The sequence below is a fragment of the Manis javanica genome, chromosome 15 (assembly GCF_040802235.1).
Source record: "Manis javanica isolate MJ-LG chromosome 15, MJ_LKY, whole genome shotgun sequence".
NCBI lineage: Eukaryota > Metazoa > Chordata > Mammalia > Pholidota > Manidae > Manis > Manis javanica.
The window spans coordinates 65,142,734-65,160,304 of record NC_133170.1 but is presented as its reverse complement, the minus strand read 5'-3'; the positions used below and the strand labels follow the sequence as shown (position 1 = coordinate 65,160,304).

General features: G+C 55.0%; 1 protein-coding gene across 13 annotated transcripts in view; it reads left to right on the top strand.

Moving 5' to 3' along the window:
• RIMBP2 (RIMS binding protein 2) overlaps positions 1-17,571 on the top strand; it is a 174,492-nt gene that overhangs the window by 124,883 nt on the left and 32,038 nt on the right. For 12 of the 13 annotated variants that reach the window (XM_073223953.1, XM_073223952.1, XM_073223951.1 and 9 more), the window contains 5 exons: positions 6,413-6,617; positions 10,344-10,489; positions 11,466-11,542; positions 13,462-13,571; positions 15,724-16,533. In XM_073223953.1, the coding sequence (XP_073080054.1) occupies positions 6,413-6,617; positions 10,344-10,489; positions 11,466-11,542; positions 13,462-13,571; positions 15,724-16,533 (1,348 nt within the window). The remainder of the gene's footprint in view (positions 1-6,412; positions 6,618-10,343; positions 10,490-11,465; positions 11,543-13,461; positions 13,572-15,723; positions 16,534-17,571) is intronic. The other variant, XM_073223954.1, reaches the window with a different exon arrangement.

Below are 17,571 nucleotides of genomic sequence, written 5' to 3'. Positions count from 1 at the left end.
CCCTTGACCTCAGAGTCTGACCTGGGAGGCAGGGAACTCTGTGGCCAGCAAACCGCCCCCCACTGAATTGTGACTTAGCTCTTGGGCAGTTAGATGCCGACCCTGCCTCCCCTGGAGGGCAGGCAGCAGCAGATGGTGTTTTGTTGCTTTGTGGCTAATTCTTCTGGGCAGCTTAGGGCTTTATTCCATCCCTGCCAGTGCAGTTGGTCACTTCCTCCCAGAACAAGGCAGCAAACAGCAGGTGAAGTAGTTCCCCTCGGCTCTGCCAGGAAGAAAGCAGCCTTCTCCATCCTGGGCCACATTTGGGAGACTTGTGATGGTAGACAGGCCTCACCTGAGACAGGAAAGGACCCTGAGGCCAGGACCCAGAGTCCGGCTGCACTGAGACTCCCATAGGTCTGGGCTCCTGCTTGCATGGGTCCCTTCCATAAAAAATGCTAAAATTAACATTTTACATGTAGTTGGTTGTAAAGTTGAATAGTACCAGATTGGCTTTATTATTATGTTCATTTTCCTTCTGCTTTTAAAGGAAATTAAAATGAAAGCATTCCTGTGGGTCCCTAAGCATGTCGTGGCTCCAGACATGGCACTGCAGGGGCCTAAGGGGGGAGGCAGGGGCTTACCTCTGACTCCTTCCTGTCACCCCTGTCCTCCCCTTCACCACCCAAGGGTGAAAGCTCTAGTCCCTGGGAAGCCCAGGAACTCTAAGGTCCCATCAATGCACATGTGTGACAGATGCGCATCCACACAGGAGCAGGAAAGCCCTGGGGGTCCAGACCCACCAGCTTAGAATTCACCGTGTTTTTGTTTGGACAGTTTGATAAATGTATTAATCACCGGAACCAAAGAAAATGCTTGGGACACTTGTGTTCTCATAGTGCTGAATCCACACAAATTATAGCAGCCAAACATTAATTAAGAAGACACTCTCACCGGAGTCTCCCCTTGGTTACCACTTTGTTACATTTTAGTATCAAGCTTGCGCCATCCTGCTCAGATTTGGAATTCAGAGCAATTACTTGTGACGATCCTGGAATCAAAGCTGGTTGGGATGAATGTGTTGGGATTTTCTGTGTATGCTGTAGCTGCAGACAAGAGCCCCAGCAGGTGTGGGTGTTCGACTAGCTGCAGAAGGTATTCCTACGCTGGGGAGGGCCCAGAAACACATCGAGAGCTCCTCTGTCTCTCCTGTGGGTGACAAAGGGCAGGAGGTCCTAGTCAATCTTCACGGGTCTTGCTGCGATGGGTGGTGGGCCCAGGATTTAGGCCCAGCACAGAGCCTGGAGTCTGAGAGGCCTGGGTATGCCCGCCATGTACTGCGTGTGCAACCTTGGCCTTGTTTTCCTCACTCTACCACCTTACCCCGTGGACGCACGCCACCTTACCCCATCGTGTCTCTGTCAGTGATGATGCATAGAAAGTGCCCTGGCAGCACCTGGCACTTAGTAGGTGTTCAGCAGATGATAACTAGCGCCACCGTCCCTGTTCACACATAAACACACCTCAGAACGACTGATAGCCCAATCGTTCCTACGTGGGTGACCACATTCACCATGCAGACCCTATGCCCCAGCCAGGCACGCACACCTTTGCCTGCTGCTCTAGTTACTCATGGCCTCCCTTCACCCTCAAGAATGTCCTGGTTGGGGCCCTAATTACAGGCCCAGCACCCTGCTCATCAGCTCTGCTGTACGGAGCCTGGCAAGCTGGAAGAGAAATGCCATCAGGGCAGCATGGCAATGCTGGCAGTCCCGTCTCTGGATGCGTTTTCCTTCTCTTTATGATACCCACAGCTCCGTCTGCAGTCTCTGCCATTTGTTCCAATGACAGTTTACCTGCCTCATGACTGTACATCTGTCCTGTGGCCAGAACACAGCTGCTCCTGAGCAGCCTCCCTCCCTGCAGCACCCACAGGTGGCTGGGCCCCGGGTGGGGACAGGGCCTGGAGCAGCAGCCCAAGCAGCAGGGAGAAGGCCCATGGGCATGATTCCTGCCCTGCTTGCCTTGCCACCCAACCTGGAGGCAACAGTGCTCTGAATCTGGAAATAGATACTGACGTCCAAGTAAGCCAGATGGGGCAGAATGACCCAGTGGCTGCCGTCTCTGCAGTGCTTGGAAGCAACTACTCCTGCTGGTGACCCGGGGACCATCAGAGGCACTGAGCCCAGGCTCGGGACTCCGCCGCAGGGCCCGTGCCTCCACCATCTGCAGCCAGCCCCAGAGATGGTGCTCCTGAATGCTCCTGCAGAAAAACTGGTCTTCTGGAAGAGCAGACAGCCCGGGAGCCTGGCGAGGTTTCCAGAAGATGTGGTGTACCTCGGGTATGATGGGTGCCTGGTTCTCTAGATGTACTTGTCCTTCTGACATTTCCCCGTGAAACTACTGAGGCCCAACATCTGCAAGCGACCTGCATCCTGAGAGTTGCCATCTGCCTCCTTGAGGCCATTTCCTCTGATACCGGGAGGAGCAGCGAGGTGAGGGGCTGAGGAAGTGCAGACAGCGGGCTCCACGCGGCCCGGCTGTGTTTGCTGTGTGGTTCGGGGGCATCCCTCCCACCTGCATCAGCTTCCACGGAGGGTGTGCTTGAGGGAAGTTTGTCTACTTGGCAGGGCCTGGTTTTGGTGGCCTCGGACAACTGGAAATTTTCCACATCAGTGTCTGGACACAGGACCATTCAGAGACTCAGCCTTGGGTGCCAACCCCAAGGGCACATGCAGGCTAAGGGCCCACCTTATTCATACAGGGATAGGATAGCACTAAGCTATTTTGGCCAGTTGACATGTAGTGAGTGCTTTTAATTTCACCCACAAATGCCCAGCTCTCCCTTTATCACGCCTAGGGGAAAACTGGTAATTTCATCTTTTTTTCTGTCTGATATTGGCCACACTAATGATGCCTGAGGCCTGGGTACACGCCTTGAGGCACTGGCCTCTGGGGTGGAGCCTCCCCAATGTCTGCTGGCCACTGGGCTGGATTCTCCATCATACCCAGCTCCTGGGACAAAAGACTGGGTGACCGGCCCTGGAGCCCCAAACCCCAGACCCTGTGGTAGCCATCCATGTGCCTGAGGCTTACACGAGCACAGCGGAGGCCATCCATGGTGCCATGAGGGTCGTCCAACCCAACCTGACTGGTGCCGGGAATGCTGCCAACGTTTTTGTGGACAGCAGAACCATGAAACAATGGCCAATGGACCATGCCCATCTCCAGCTGCGCCTTGTCAGCCCAGGCCATTTATAAGCCTTTTAAATAGTTGCCAATGTTTAAACATAGAGGGGTTTTTACATTAAAGTGAGGATTCCCTGCTTCTCCTGGAAAACTGGGTGTTTTGCCCAGGGTGGGAGTGGATGGATGCTGCACAGATGCCCCCGACAGGCAGAGCTCACACGCCCGGCTTGAGTGTCCCGCGTGCCCGCAGGCTCGTCCGGCTCGCTCCTTGGCTTTCTGCCGACATCCGTGGCACTGTCAGCTCTAGACCCCCTGCACCCCTGCCCCTCTGCCCCTCCTTCAGCATGTCCTTCAGAGTCATCCAGAGGACCCTGAGCAATGAAATGGCCCTGGGAAGGACCGGGGAGGCCCGCAGAGCTCGGGCCCTGGGCTCCTCCAGCAGTGGAAGCAAGGGAGCTGTGCTAATGGGAGCACATGAAAGGTACCACAGTCCGCCACTTCCTGACCCCTGGCCCCCCACCCCTGAGTCTGCGAGTCCTGCAGGGCCTGGCCTGGCAGACAGCCTGCGCCTCCCTCCGTGTACCCTGCTGCCCCAGCCTCTGCCAGCAAATCTGTCCAGCAGCTTCAGTGAACCTGTTTGTGCTCATGCAGACCCCATGCCCCAGCCAGGCACGCACACCTTCATGGTTTATGCACTGGATGCAACCTGTTAGTATTTCATACTGCCTTTAAAGCTGTTCACTTTTTACAATTTTCTGTCTTGAAATAATTTTAGGTTCACAAGTTCTGTAAGTAGCACGGTTTTCTCCCATGTACCCTCTTCTCAGCCCCCAAGCCCACCTATGTGGCCACAGCACACCGTCAGCAAGGAGGCGGAGGCTGATGTGACACCTGCCACCCACCAGGCCTGAGGCGCATTGCTTTGCCCCTTGGGGTACTGATCTGAGGTGTGGTTGCACATCTGGATTCAGGCAACCACAGCAGGAACATGAATGATTCCACTACCCCAGAGACCCCCTGTTACCCTTCATAGTCACATCCCAACAACCAAACCTGACAACCGCCCATCTGTGCTGCATCACTAAGAATGTCACGTAAATGAAAAATCCATTCACTTGTTTAGTTAGGACATTTTTTATGTATACATATCACATGAGCCAATTGCAGTTTTCCTAACAATCACTAGAGGGTCCTTGGTCATTTAAATGGTGTTCAGGTTCTGGCACCAACGACCTAACATTCCCACCACCATCCACATGGGCAGCGCATCTGAATGGCCAGGTGAGCGCAGAGCTCTTCCAATGTCCTTTGTGTTCAAGGCCAGATAGTTGACAACTGCTCCCCGTCCGAGGACCTTGCCTGTCCTAGCTCTGCCCTGGGGCAAATGTTACATTCTAAGTGTTGAGGAGGGTAGTACTCTTAGCCTTGTGGCATGGCACATGGTGTTGCACTCTGGGGACCCAGATGCTCCCTGGCACTGTGTCCCTAGAGGGGCCTGTCTCTGGATGTGGCGTCCCAGGTGTGGCCCCACCCCGGGCACTGTCTGAGGTGGGGCCGGGCCCCGGATACTCTGTCCCAGGTGGGGCGGGTCCCCAGTGGGGCAGGAGGTGGGATTCCTCAGATTCCCTACCCCCCACCCTGGGGTGCCTGATTTCAGTTTTCTGCCTTCCTCAGTAGAGACAAGCTCATTCAGTTTTTCAAAGAAGAATCCTGCTGATTTTTTTTAGTGAATGGAAGGAATTAATTATAGGTTTGGGATTTGTTAGGTTTATTTTTAGAACCTGTGATCTCAGACATAACTAGCACTTCATTCTGGACTAAGGAGCAGAAAAACGATGTCAGTGAAGGGAGGAAAAGGGGAGGAGAAGGGGAGAAGCAGGGGAGGGTGTCTGTCGCTGGCCCTTCGTTCGGATTGAGGGCCTGTTGGCTGTAGTCCTGCATGCACACCTGTAGCAAACCAAACATCCATTGAGTGCTGACTTAGTCCCACACTCTGTTCCAAGTACTGGGGCATAGCAGGAAAGAAGCAGACAAAAATTCCTGCCCTCATGGAGCTGTCATTTTTTGGGGAAGCCAGACAATACATAAAATTGAGACAGTAAATGGGAGCTGCCATTTAGCAGAGTAAGGACTGAGGAAAGACAGGACTTCCAAGCAGATGGAATAAGCTGCCCTACTGGGAACATGCTTGCATCAAGGGTCCCCTCTTTTCATCCATTCCACAAACATTTACTGAGCACCTGCTGTGTGTCCAGTTCTGTGCGAAGCACTGAGGGTGTATCAGGGAGCATGAAGCAAAGACTTGGAGCTCCATCGAGTCTTGGAGACAGATGAGAAGCACAGGGAGCTACTGCCACTGTCGGGGTGCCAGGCATGCAGAGAACACTGCAGGGTGAGGAAGCAGTGCGGACCTCCAGGGCCTCTCCTTGCTGTGGGTGCCACCCCTGACCAGGGCCGGACCTTGTCACAGGAGACAGAGCCTTCTGCACCAGGATGGAGGTGTCCCGGGGTGTCCAGGGAGGGGACAGAGTGGTTCACTCATGCCCACCCAACCTGAGAACTGGCTGGGGCAGGAAGACAAAATGCGGGGCTGCCCCTTCCCTGAGGCATGTCCCTGGGGAGCTACCCTCCCCAGCACTCCCGACATGTCTCTGGATGTCTGCAAATGGCAACTTTGTGGCTGACCAAGCCCAGCAGCTAGAAATACCCTTTTATTGCTAAGACGGTGTCTTTTGGGGTTCTACTGTCCTGGGGGTGGGTGCCCCAAGAGAAAAGTGCACCATAGGGTTAGCTGCTGAGCTGCTCCATGTCTGGGCTGTGCCACCGGCACACGCTCCACATCTCAAACAGCTCTGGTGGGGCATACCAACCACAGAGTGCTGGACTGCGCACAGAGCCCAGAATAATCCGCAGCTGGCTGTAGTCTTAAGTGTCTGCAGGGTTGTTGGCACATGTGGTTTCCCATGTTCCCCATGAAAGGGAACTTGGCCAACAGCCAGGCTGCACAGGGCACTTGGTTTTGTCAGACACCTTCTCTCATGGAGGTCAGAGGTAGCCCCCTGCCACACATGCGTGCATGCACAGATGCACACGCAGAAATCCTGCCCGTGCACACAGGTGGTGGCACAGCACACCTCTCCTGCACACACATGTGCACACGATCAGACACACACCACATGCACACACATACCGCACGCTCTCACATGTACGCTGCTGACTGTGTGTCCATGTCTCTGCTGTGCAGGGCAAGGTGCGGGAGCTGGAGGGGAAATGCCGGGCGCAGAGTGAGCAGTTCAGCCAGCTGTCCCGCCACCTGGAGCAGCTCCGGCAGCACACCGGGGCCATCAACCTGCTGGGTGGCAGCTCTGTGGCTTTGCCAGATGCCCCCACGTTCCCCAGCAAGCCTTTCCCACAGTTCATGAATGGACTGGCCCCATCCATTGGCAAAAGTAAGCATCTGGCCACATGGGCGGCAGTGCAGAGGGCTGGCTGGGTCATGGGTTGGGCACAGGGGTCTGTAGATGGCCCCCTCTTGCAGCACCCTGGGCGAGGGCTGGGGTGCTGGGAGGTAGGACAACAGCGAGCCAGCCAGCATTGATAGAGTGTGCACAGTGTGTCAGACCCCATTCTGAGCTCTGGATGGTGTTGGCAAATGCCATCCTCACATGGCCACAAGTGGCAGATACTGTGAGAGACCCTGTCCATAGATGGGGATACTGGCGCACAGGTAGCAAGCCACCAGCTGAGGACTGCCCCAAGGAAGTCTGGCTCTGGAGTCTACGTGGGAGTTCCTGGGCTGTGACTTTGCCCCTTGTTTCGCGCCACCGACCTCCTGACAACCTGGGGCATGCTGGGATTTCTGCCCCACCAAGGCAGCAGTAATATCAGTGGTGAACTTTAGCACTTACTTCCCTTTTGTGTTTAGAGGAGCACTCAGGGAGCAGGATGGCTCGACTTGGCATACTGGGGGGCTTTTCTTCATCACAGGCATTTAGTTAAACTCATGGAAGTTTTCCTGTCTGGGCAGGAATATACCTCATCAGCCTGAACAGTACCCTCATGAAGGGGACCCCAGTGCATGGTGACAGGGGCTGCAATTAAATCCGCCTGCTTGGGAAGCTGATTGTGTTTCAAATCCAGGGGAGATGAGTGTCAGAATGCCCCATAGAGAGAACTCCCAGATTCCTCCTGGTCTACAGAAATGGGATACGTTCCCTGTGGTGCTTTTGCTTGACAAGGCGGCGCTGCCTGCGTCTTCATATGGCTGATCCCCTGCTCCCCTCCTCTGCCCTCCCTGTGGGGGCACGAGATTGATGCTAGTCAGGTGTGAAAATGGGACAGAGGGAGGATGTCCACAGGTCCCCCAGCACTTGTTCTGAGCACATGACTCCCCAGGCCTCATCACACCCCATACCGCCTAGGGGAAGGCGGGTACTTGGCATGAACCACTCTGTGAAACAATCCCGTACAATGCAAGGTGCTCGGCCAGGGAGAACGTCCCAGCGCCGAGTCCTCGGGCTTCCCCAGCGGAAGTCCTCCCTGCACAGCCCGCGAAGGCGCGGTTCTGTGAGAGCTGGTGGGGCCCTGGGAGTGAATCCGCATCAGGGTTGGCTGAGAAAGGAGTCTGATTCATGATGAATGGACACTGAGAACAAAGCAAAACCAACCCTGCCAGCCACCGGGCCAAACATTTGCCCAGGTCCTGGTAGACGGGTAGTGTGTGCTGAAGCCTCTGTTCGCCCTGCAAAGAGCCATTGCTCTGGCCTACCTGGCTCAGTAGGTGCAGTTACCTCACTCCACATGGGGTCCTGCCTGCAAGGCACGCACACACATGCACCAGCCTTGTGGGCAGCATCCTGTACTGATGCCTGTGGGGATGTCTAACAGCCTCCTTCTGCCCCAAAATCCTCCGCTAGGGCATCCTTTGACTGCAGATGGCAGTGCCCCCAGAGAGCACAGCTGCTGGCCAGGAGCACCACCATGGAGATCTGAGCAAGCAGAAGGGCAGAGAGGAATGGCAGGGCAGCCCAGGAGCAGAGAAGGACTGGCAGATTACTGCTCACCCTGCAATTTCCTCCTGTGAGGCCAGCTAGGCCAGGGTTTGAGGAGGGCAGTGCCCGGTGGTCAGGAGCCCCTAAGGGCTGCACATCCCGCAGTGGAGGCTCATCTGACATGGGGCAAGCTTCTAACGTCAGTGCGCAAAGGGAGATTACACATGGTAGAGCTTCCCTGGAATCTAGGATGGGTGTGTGCTTGAAGGAAGGGTGCCACCCCTTGTACTGCCCCACACAGCTGGTCTTCCTCCCAGTATATTGGAACTGCGTTTTAGCAAAGCACCAGATAAAGCCATTGATTTGGGCTTAGTGGTCATTTTTTCCAGAAAATACTTATCTCGAAGCATTTGAGTCAAATGACAGTGCAGTGCTTATGCTAAGAGGGGCCTGTGGGACCAGGGCTGCTGAAGGCACTGATCTCACCTTCACTCAGAGTCAAATGGCAGGTAAAATCTGCCACATGAATTAAATCATTTTTCTCCAGAGACCTGGAGTTTGTACAAGTTAAACACAGATACATGGTGATTCTACTATATTAATTTCACCTCCCCCAGCTATGTCATCCCACCTGCTGGTTGTGGCAGTGTATCAGTCAGGAGGGGCTAGGTTTGCTGCAGTAACAAAACGCCCCAAATATCAGAGCCTTAAAAACAGGATGAGTCAGTATCTTGATTATGCTCCAAGCCCATCTCAGGCTGTCTTAGGGAATTAGATTGACATTGTCATCACTCAGGAATGCTGGAAGACAGAGCCTCCTCTGCCTGCGATGTTCCCCTGCAGGAGAAAGGAAACAGCAAATTATATACTGGCTCAGAAAAGCTTCTGCCCCAAAGCAAGGCACGTCACCTCCCCTCACAGCCATTGGCCCAGACAGGTCACATGTCAGGGATTTCACCCCTCCTTTGTTTGGAGGCAAGAAGCTGCATTGTTGGTGTGCAGCCAGGCCCTGAGAACTGGTTTTCTGAGGCTTGTGGGAGTTGGTTTTTTCCTTCAGTATTGATTTTGCACCTGCCGCTGGCCAAGCACTGTTGTGGGCATTGGGTAAACACAGCAGTAAGCAAAGCCAAGCCCCCTGCTCTCAGGGACCTGGCATCCTGGCAGGAGACCCCATGCCTATTTCAGCACCAGTTGTCTGTTCTCAGGGTGCTTGCTTGCTATTCCCCAATCAGGAGAGCTGCAGGGCTCTGTGCTGGGCTCCTACAGCAGCCTTTGTTGGAACGCTTCTCACATTATTTTGAATCACTTTGTATTTCTTGATTGGAACTCAGCAAGTAAAAGTCTTCAGTGAGGCACCCCATGATGTTGTGGGCACCACCAGGCGCTACGTGGCAGAAGGCCAGGCAGGAGCACCTTCCCTCCACCGGAGGGCTGAGAACTCAGGGAGGGAAACAGTTGCTTCTGAGTTTCACATCCGGGTCCTAAAATGGCCTGACAGTCCAGACCAGGCCTGGTCAATGGGCTCAGTTCTCCCTCCATGTCAGTGGCTCAGAGCTCAGCTGCCTCTTCAAGGATGCAGGACTACTTTGGTCCTTGTAAATCTCTCATCAAAAGTATTTTAGCCATAAACCTGGCCCTTTGGCTACTTTTCATAAAAGTTAGGACTCTTGGTCATAAGTGACAGCAAAGCCAACCTAAACTGGTGTGAGCAGAAAGGAATTTATTTATCCATCAGAGTAGATGAGGAGTCATTTGGTCTGGCTGGATTCAGGGGCTCCAGGATCAAGTTCTCTCTTGACCTATGGCTCCTCTTTCTGTGGCATGCATTCCTCCTCATGGTGGTAATATGGCTGCAGCCTCACTGAGCCTCACATCCTCTCAGTTGTGAGCCAGGGGCAGGGAGAGCCTCTTTGCACATGGGTCCCTGTCAGTTCCCTCTGGTTGAACCTTCCCCTCCCATGGACGGCACTGCCACCACCACCAGACTGTCCCTGGAGGTAGGAGTGGACACTGCCTGGGGGATTGGCCCAGAGTGGGCATGGGGGCACAGAGAGTGGGAGGTGGGCAGATCCGCAAATGAAAACCCAAGGCTGATGCCAAGATAGGTGACCACTGGGAAGACCTATGCATGATGCTCTGCTATGATTTCATTTGTCTTTCTGAAATTGTCCCAATGTTGGCTAGGTCAGGAGAGCACCGTGGGGAGCTTCCCTGTGACTGGTGAATATATCCGGCCCCTGCTGCCCCCCAGTGACAAGCAGGAGCCTCTGTCCACCAAGCCTGCCTTTCTGTCAAGATCTGTGAGCCCAAGATGCAGATTTGAATCAGATGTGAGTCTTGTCCAGGTGGTTGGCCAGCTGCCCTGGCTGGGCTGCTCATGAAGCGTGGACGTGATGGCCCCCCGCCCTCCCTGCTTCTCCCCTCGCTGCCAGTAACTCCCCCACCCAGGCCTCACTACCAGGCCCCCTCAGCGTGGCTGTCAGGTCCCTTGCCTATGCCATGTTACCGAGAAGGAGCATGGGGTGTGGGGCTGGGGAGGCATGTGAATGGAGGTTGTGGGCAGCTCTCATGCTCCGTCTGTCCATGCAGGCTGCTCAGAGGTCCCAGGAGGGGAGGCATGGTCCCACTCCTGTCTGAAGAGCCCACACCAGCCACAGCATGGAGAGGGCTTGAGAAGGGACAAGAGTGGGGTGGCTGCCATCCTCTTCCAGGGGATCACACTTACCGTGCTCACGTTCACCCCCTCTTGGAGAGCAGGCAGCCCCTGCCCTGGCCTGGAGCTTGTGGCCGCAGTAAGGGAGCACCCGCATGCTCTGCAGACAATGGGATGGGGGGGGAATTAGGGGGAAAGAGCCCTGCACGCCACCTCCTCCAGGCAGGATTCCTGGACATTTTGATCCTGAGGCGCTCCTGATGCACAAGCCAGTGGGCACGTCTGTGCCCCTGGACTGAATCCTGAGAGAGGAAGGCTCCAGTCTTTGAGTCTTCCAAGGTGCCTCACCAGGGCTGGTACATGCATGGGCTGGCTCAGAGCTTCCCAGGCCTTCGATCCTACTGGGGGCCTCACCTCCAGCACAAGCGAGGTGTGGGGAGACGAGATTTTCATACACATCCTTGGGCATGACCACAGAGCCCACCCTGGGGCACCTCCATCATCTCTGGGCTCAGTCCCCAGGCAGAGAGTATGGTGCGGTGGCATCTCTCGGATGCTGAGGCTGATGAGCCCAGGATACTAGAAGGAGTCCCCACATGAAACGTCACAGCTGCCACTGTGATACCCCACTTACGTGTCTGTGTCCTCACTAGATGGAGAATGAACGGGATTCCAGTACCTCCAAGCAGAGATACTCGGGGAAGGTCCACCTGTGTGTTGCCCGCTACAGGTAAGAGTCTTACTCTCTGGGAGCTGAGGGCATCCCTTCCCAGGCCCCAGAGAGGAGGCATGCCACTTAGCCAGGCTTTGGAGGAAGATAAGACTGTCCGTTCTGAGGAAAGAGTCTGGTCATGGACTGGTTTCCTAGGCTGCCCTACAGACTGTCCCAACCGGGGCCTAAACCAGCAGCATTTGTCCTCTTGCAGTCTGGAGGCCAGACGCCTGAAACCCGGCTGCGGGCGGGCCCGCTCCTCGCAGCTCCGGGGAGGATCCTTGCTGCCTCTTCCCGAGTCTGGGGGCTCCAAGGTCCCTTGTTGAGACACATCCTGCTGGTCTCTGCCATGGCCGCCACATGCCCCCTCCCCTGCCTGCCTGCCTTCTCCTCCTCTGAGGACCCCAGCCCTTGGGTTAGGGCCCCCCTCCTCCAGTATGACCACATCTTAAATTGGTCACATCTGCAAAGACCCCCATCTCCAAATGCAGTCATGTTCCCGGGGACTGGGGGTTAGGACTTGAACCTGTCTTTTAAGGGAACACAGTGTGACCCACAACAGGTAGAAAGGGAAACTCGAGAGAGCCCCACTCTTGTCCAGAGCCTCCATTTAGCATCTCCTGAGGTCCCTGCCCTGTCCAGGGCCCTGGCGCATCGTGCAGTGAGCACAGGGCCAGACCAGCCTCTTGTGCCTCCAGTGCGTCTGTGCTCAGGGAAGGCTGAGAGCCAGCCGGGCCGGGCCGGCCTTGGGTCCCCTGTGCCAGCCGCCAGATGTTTGTGACAGGTGAGGCTTGGCTGCTCCCCACAACTTCACTACCTGGCTGTAAGGAAGTGCTGCCCACAGACACAGTCAGGAATTACACAGTCACATGAGAGCAGGCGCAAAGCAGCTCAGACCCCCTGCCCTGTACCCTCAGTGAAGCCCTGCTTCCGGCCTACTGGGTGCCCCAGGGGCTCTGCCTGGGAGGCCGCCCCAAGGCAGGCACAGCAGTGTTCTCGAGGCAGAAACGATCGCCCTCACTATGGTGACATAATAATTTTACCGTGCATGGCTATCATCTCTGACTTCCAGTAATGTCCCTTTAGTTTTCTTATTGAGGCCTTTTCTGTTATTTTAAGTTAATTAACCTTTTAACAAGAACACCAATGTTCATCTAACATGTGCTTTATTTGCAAGGTGGACGTAGCTTTCAAAAAAGTTAATTCTGATATTTTGAGGACTTGAGGATGTGGACACCTTTATACCTCTGGGGAGTAGGGGAGTTAAATTGGTGCACCCAGTTCTCAGGACACTGTGGCAGTCCATACCCAAGACCGTAAAAATATACATTTGTTGACCGAACAAATTTAGCTCCTAGGGATTTTTCTTTAGCAAGAAAGATTGGAAGTGTGCAGACATGTTTGTAAGGATATTTAATGCAACACTTACCACGTTAGCCAAAAGTTAGAAGCAACATCAATGCCCAACATTAGGAAATGGGTCAAATAAAATATGTAAATCTATTTAGCGGGATATTATACATCCATTGAGAAGGATTTGATTGAATATGTCACAAGGTCAAAGGATACATTGCAAAGGGTGAAACACATGTGGATTATAAAATAGCATATATAATGTGATTCTCGCATTGCTAAATAATATATGTTGAAAGATTATGGGGTTAATTACCTTCTTATTTGCTTACTAAGTTGGAAATTTATGGTAGAAGTGTCAGGGATGAGCAGAAATAGCAGAATTATAAATGTCATCTGATACAAAGATCCCAACTTGGTTTCAGAATTACCCTTTGTTTTGAACCCAGGTGAGTGCACCCCATGGCCTGGATGCTCGTGTGCAGGGGGCTCCCTGGCAGGGACCCCTCTGGGTGGGTCATTTCCTGGCACCAGGAGAGGGGGTGGCATGCCAGCTGCCGAGTGAACACTGCTGCTTCTTCTAGTTACAACCCCTTCGACGGGCCCAATGAGAACCCGGAGGCTGAGCTGCCCCTCACGGCAGGGAAATACCTCTACGTCTATGGAGACATGGATGAGGACGGCTTCTATGAAGGTCTGTGAGAGCGTGGTGGACAGTGGCGTGCGTGGGCTGGTCAGGGGCCAATGTGCCCAGGGGCTGTGAGGCGGGCCAGGTTCCCAGCTGCTCCTGGCTGCCCAGGCCCTGCTCTGACCCTCTCCCCAGAGTTACCATGTTTCCCCTTTCTCATGACTGTGTAGGGTTTCCAAGCTCTAACTCCAAGCTGACCTCTGATACTGAGTGGCTCTTTTATAATGTTAATCTCTGCAGGGCGTCTGTCCCAGGCGGCCACAGTGCACCCATGGGGGCTGAGGGGCCCTTGTTCCCAAAGGGGCCAGCCCCTTTCTCCCTACCACCCTCAGAAGTGGCCGTCCTCTATGGCAGGGCCAGGTTCTGGTGCTACCAGGCTGGCCTAGCCCCGCATCCTGTGGGCCGCTCCCATGATGCTCACAGGCCCTAGCATGAAAGCAGGAGTGTGAGCTCCTCCATCTGAGACGCCTGCCCTTTTGCCACTTTCTCAGCTTGAGGATGAACCCATGAGAGCACCAGTGGCTTCTGAAGCTGAGGTTCCTCATGCCCCACACTCTTCGGTGCCCCGTACAGACAGAAGGGCCTAGCTTCCCTGGTGCCCTGGGCAAGGACCACCTCTTGCTCCCCCAGAGGCTTCTTTCATGGCCCATGGGCTTTACTGGAGCCGAGAGAAGCACCTGGGCTCTTGGGTGTTTGCAGGACATGCGGTTGCCCCCACTGGTGTTCATCACCCTATGGGCTGAGCCGCTCACCCTCAGGACCCAGAAGGGCTGCAGCATCATGTGCACAGTCCACCCAGGAGATTTGACACCTGGTGGCAAAACATTTTGAACTCTTAACATAAATTTACATTAGCACTGCTGATTGGCAAATGCACGCAGAACTAAGTGCCCAAGGTGGTCCTAGAAAACCCTCACTGGAAACCTCTGCACGAGGCATTTTATGACACTTGTGGGCTGATTCTCAGCGGACTGCAGGCTCGGCATTGTCCTGCGATAGCAAGAAGCTTTACTTTACCACCCAGTGCCTCGGCGTCATTGGGGTCCTGGCCATGGATGGGCTAGTGGTGGCTCCTGGCTTTGAGGATAAGAAGCTCATAGACATGAAGGTTCGACCAAGGCCTGGAGAGGAACACTGGCTCCATATATGCCCCAGATCACGTCGCCATCATCTCCCAGAGGCCAGAAAGAGTCTCTTCAAGGCAGGGATGGAAAATCTCAACACCTGTATACCCGGTGGGGCCAGGAGCAGCCCCAGAGTCCTCACTACTCTGCTAGAAGCCAGGGCTGGCTAGCGGGCGGGTACACGCCCCCCAAGGCAGGCTCTGTTGGGAGCAGCCCCCAGGTTCAGCACCTGGGTTGCTGGCCTATCTCTGTAGATGCCCCACAAGGTTCTGGGGACACAGTCCTTCCCGCTGCTGGGGGCAGATGACCCAAGCTGTGTGACCATTGCAGCTCCTTAAAGTGCATCTTAGTCCCTGGCCGCGGCCATTCACAGCCTCCGAGCCCACCAGTGAAGGGCACACATACAAGCCAGACCATTCTACATTCTGTGGCACAAAAAGACCTCCGCTCTGACTGCCACAGCCCCAGGAGCCAGTTGGGTGTTTTTTGCCACTTCGCCTGTAGGTGATTCTGGCACGAGACTGATGGTCTCCCTTTCACACCAAGTGGATACACGGAGGTCCTTAAGATGACACAGTGCTTTGCGAGAGGGAACACTTACCCATGTGATCACTCAATCAAAATAAGATCTTCATTTTTTCATCCTCCAAACCCCACCTATTTTACATGGTTCATCCTTGTGACAAACATTTTCTGAGCACCTGTGAGCCAGATCCTGGACTGTTTGGCTCTGGCGGATGGCCGAGGGTCCCTGCCCTCAAGGCATGCTGTCCCAGCTGGGAGGGGTTGGTTATGTGCACAGAGACGACCCCCGTAAGTTCAGATTGCACCTGGAGGTGGGGGCAGCAGATGGCAAGTGGTGGAGTGTGGGTGGTGTAGGGGGTCCCTCAGGGGTCACCTAGGAGTGGCCCCTGTGCAGTGCGTAGCCCCACCATGATCCTCTTCCCTTCCTTATGGCTAGTCAGGGAGGCATGCAGAGCATGCAGGCCACCAAAGTGATGGTCAGATGATAATACTGTCCTTGCACCCAACAGGCGAACTCCTGGATGGGCAGCGGGGTTTGGTGCCCTCCAATTTTGTGGATTTTGTCCAGGACAGTGAGTCACGATTGGGAAGTACTCTGGGGAACGAACAGGATCAGAACTTCATCAACCACTCCAGCACCAGCTTGGAGGGGAGGAACATTCTGGACCTCCACTCCCTCACTCACGTGGACCCCAGCGTCACCAATGGTGCAGGGACACTGGACGTGAACATTGATGATATTGGAGAGGACATCGTGCCTTACCCTCGAAAAATCACCCTCATTAAGCAACTTGCCAAAAGCGTGATTGTGGGCTGGGAGCCCCCAGCAGCACCCCCGGGCTGGGGGACTGTGAGTAGCTACAATGTGCTGGTGGACGCAGAGCTGCGTGCGAGCCTCCTGCCGGGTGGCAGGACGAAGGTCCTCATCGAGAAGCTCAATGTGGCATCCTGTACCTACCGCATCTCTGTGCAGTGCGTCACCAGCCGGGGCAGCTCAGATGCTCTGCGGTGCACACTGCTGGTGGGCAGGGATGTGGTGGTGGCTCCCTCCCGCCTCCGAGTGGACAACATCACGCAGATGTCTGCGCAGCTCTCCTGGCTGCCCACCAACAGCAACTACAGCCACGTGATCTTCCTCAATGAGGAGGAGTTTGACCTGGTCAAGGCGGCGCGGTACAAGTACCAGTTCTGCAACCTCAGGCCGAACATGGCCTACAAGGTGAAGGTTCTGGCCAGACCCCACCAGATGCCGTGGCAGCTGCCCCTGGAGCAAAGGGAGAAGAAGGAGGCCAGCGTGGAGTTCTCCACGCTGCCCGCGGGTGAGTCCTGTCACCTGGCCAGGGCAGGGCACTGACACCCCCGTGCAGTGGGGCTGGAGGAGGCCGCAGAGGGAGAGAAGCTCACACAGCCAGCTTTACCAGGGGTAGCCCAGGAAGCATGGAATATGGGTGGTGAGAGAGACAGAGACAGGGCATTCCTGGGTTTTGTCTGTGGCCATGTTGCTGAAAATACTCCTTTGCACGCTTGCACCTGCCTGAGGCCCACCATCTATAAATCAGGAGCACACGTGTGCATCCTGGGGGACGGGTACGTGCCCGCCACCCCCAGGGCATCACTTCCAGACATGTGCTCTGGGGGGATCACATGGGTAGTGAATGAGGTGCCACACACCTCCCAGAATGGTTCTTTCCCCACTGTTTTCTTTGGAGTAAGTCACCCACGTGGGTGAATTTGTGTAGACATGAGTTACATTGTAGGCACTGTTCGGGTCCTGGGCACAACTACTTAATGTCCCCTCTGTCACTCTGTGTCCCCCTTGGCGTAGAGGCAGGACGTGCTCCCCTCCCCACTCTCCCCACACAGAAGGGAAAGTGTGGAGATGGCAAGATGGGTGAGCCCCTGGGTATGCCCGTCTCTGGCTTACCTGGATCCTAGTGTCATCCCTTAAGGGGCATCTGTCACCTCGGCCCCTGGGAATCTGGTCTTTGCTCCCATGTATGATAAGGCAGCAGCCGAGCCAGGATGGGAGCCCCAGGAGAAACAATGGTTGTTTTTGCAAAAACCTTTGAGGGCGGGATTTGCTCCTCCAGGGCCTTCTTAGCCCTTGTCACACACACGATGCCCTGATGGTGCCACGGGGCAGTCACCTTGCTGGATTTCCCTCCTGTGGTGAACTAGCCCGGCCCTGCCCAGCCTTACTTCCCAGGAGCTTCTAAAAATGATTTCATCATTCTCAGGGTCATGTTCGGTCAACTGCCTAATGTCTTCCATCCAGAGCAAGGTGGGCTTTTGAGTTCAGGGCGGGTCCACTTTGTACTCCACCACGTCCTCAGTATTTGTGAAAGCTGTAAGCGGTG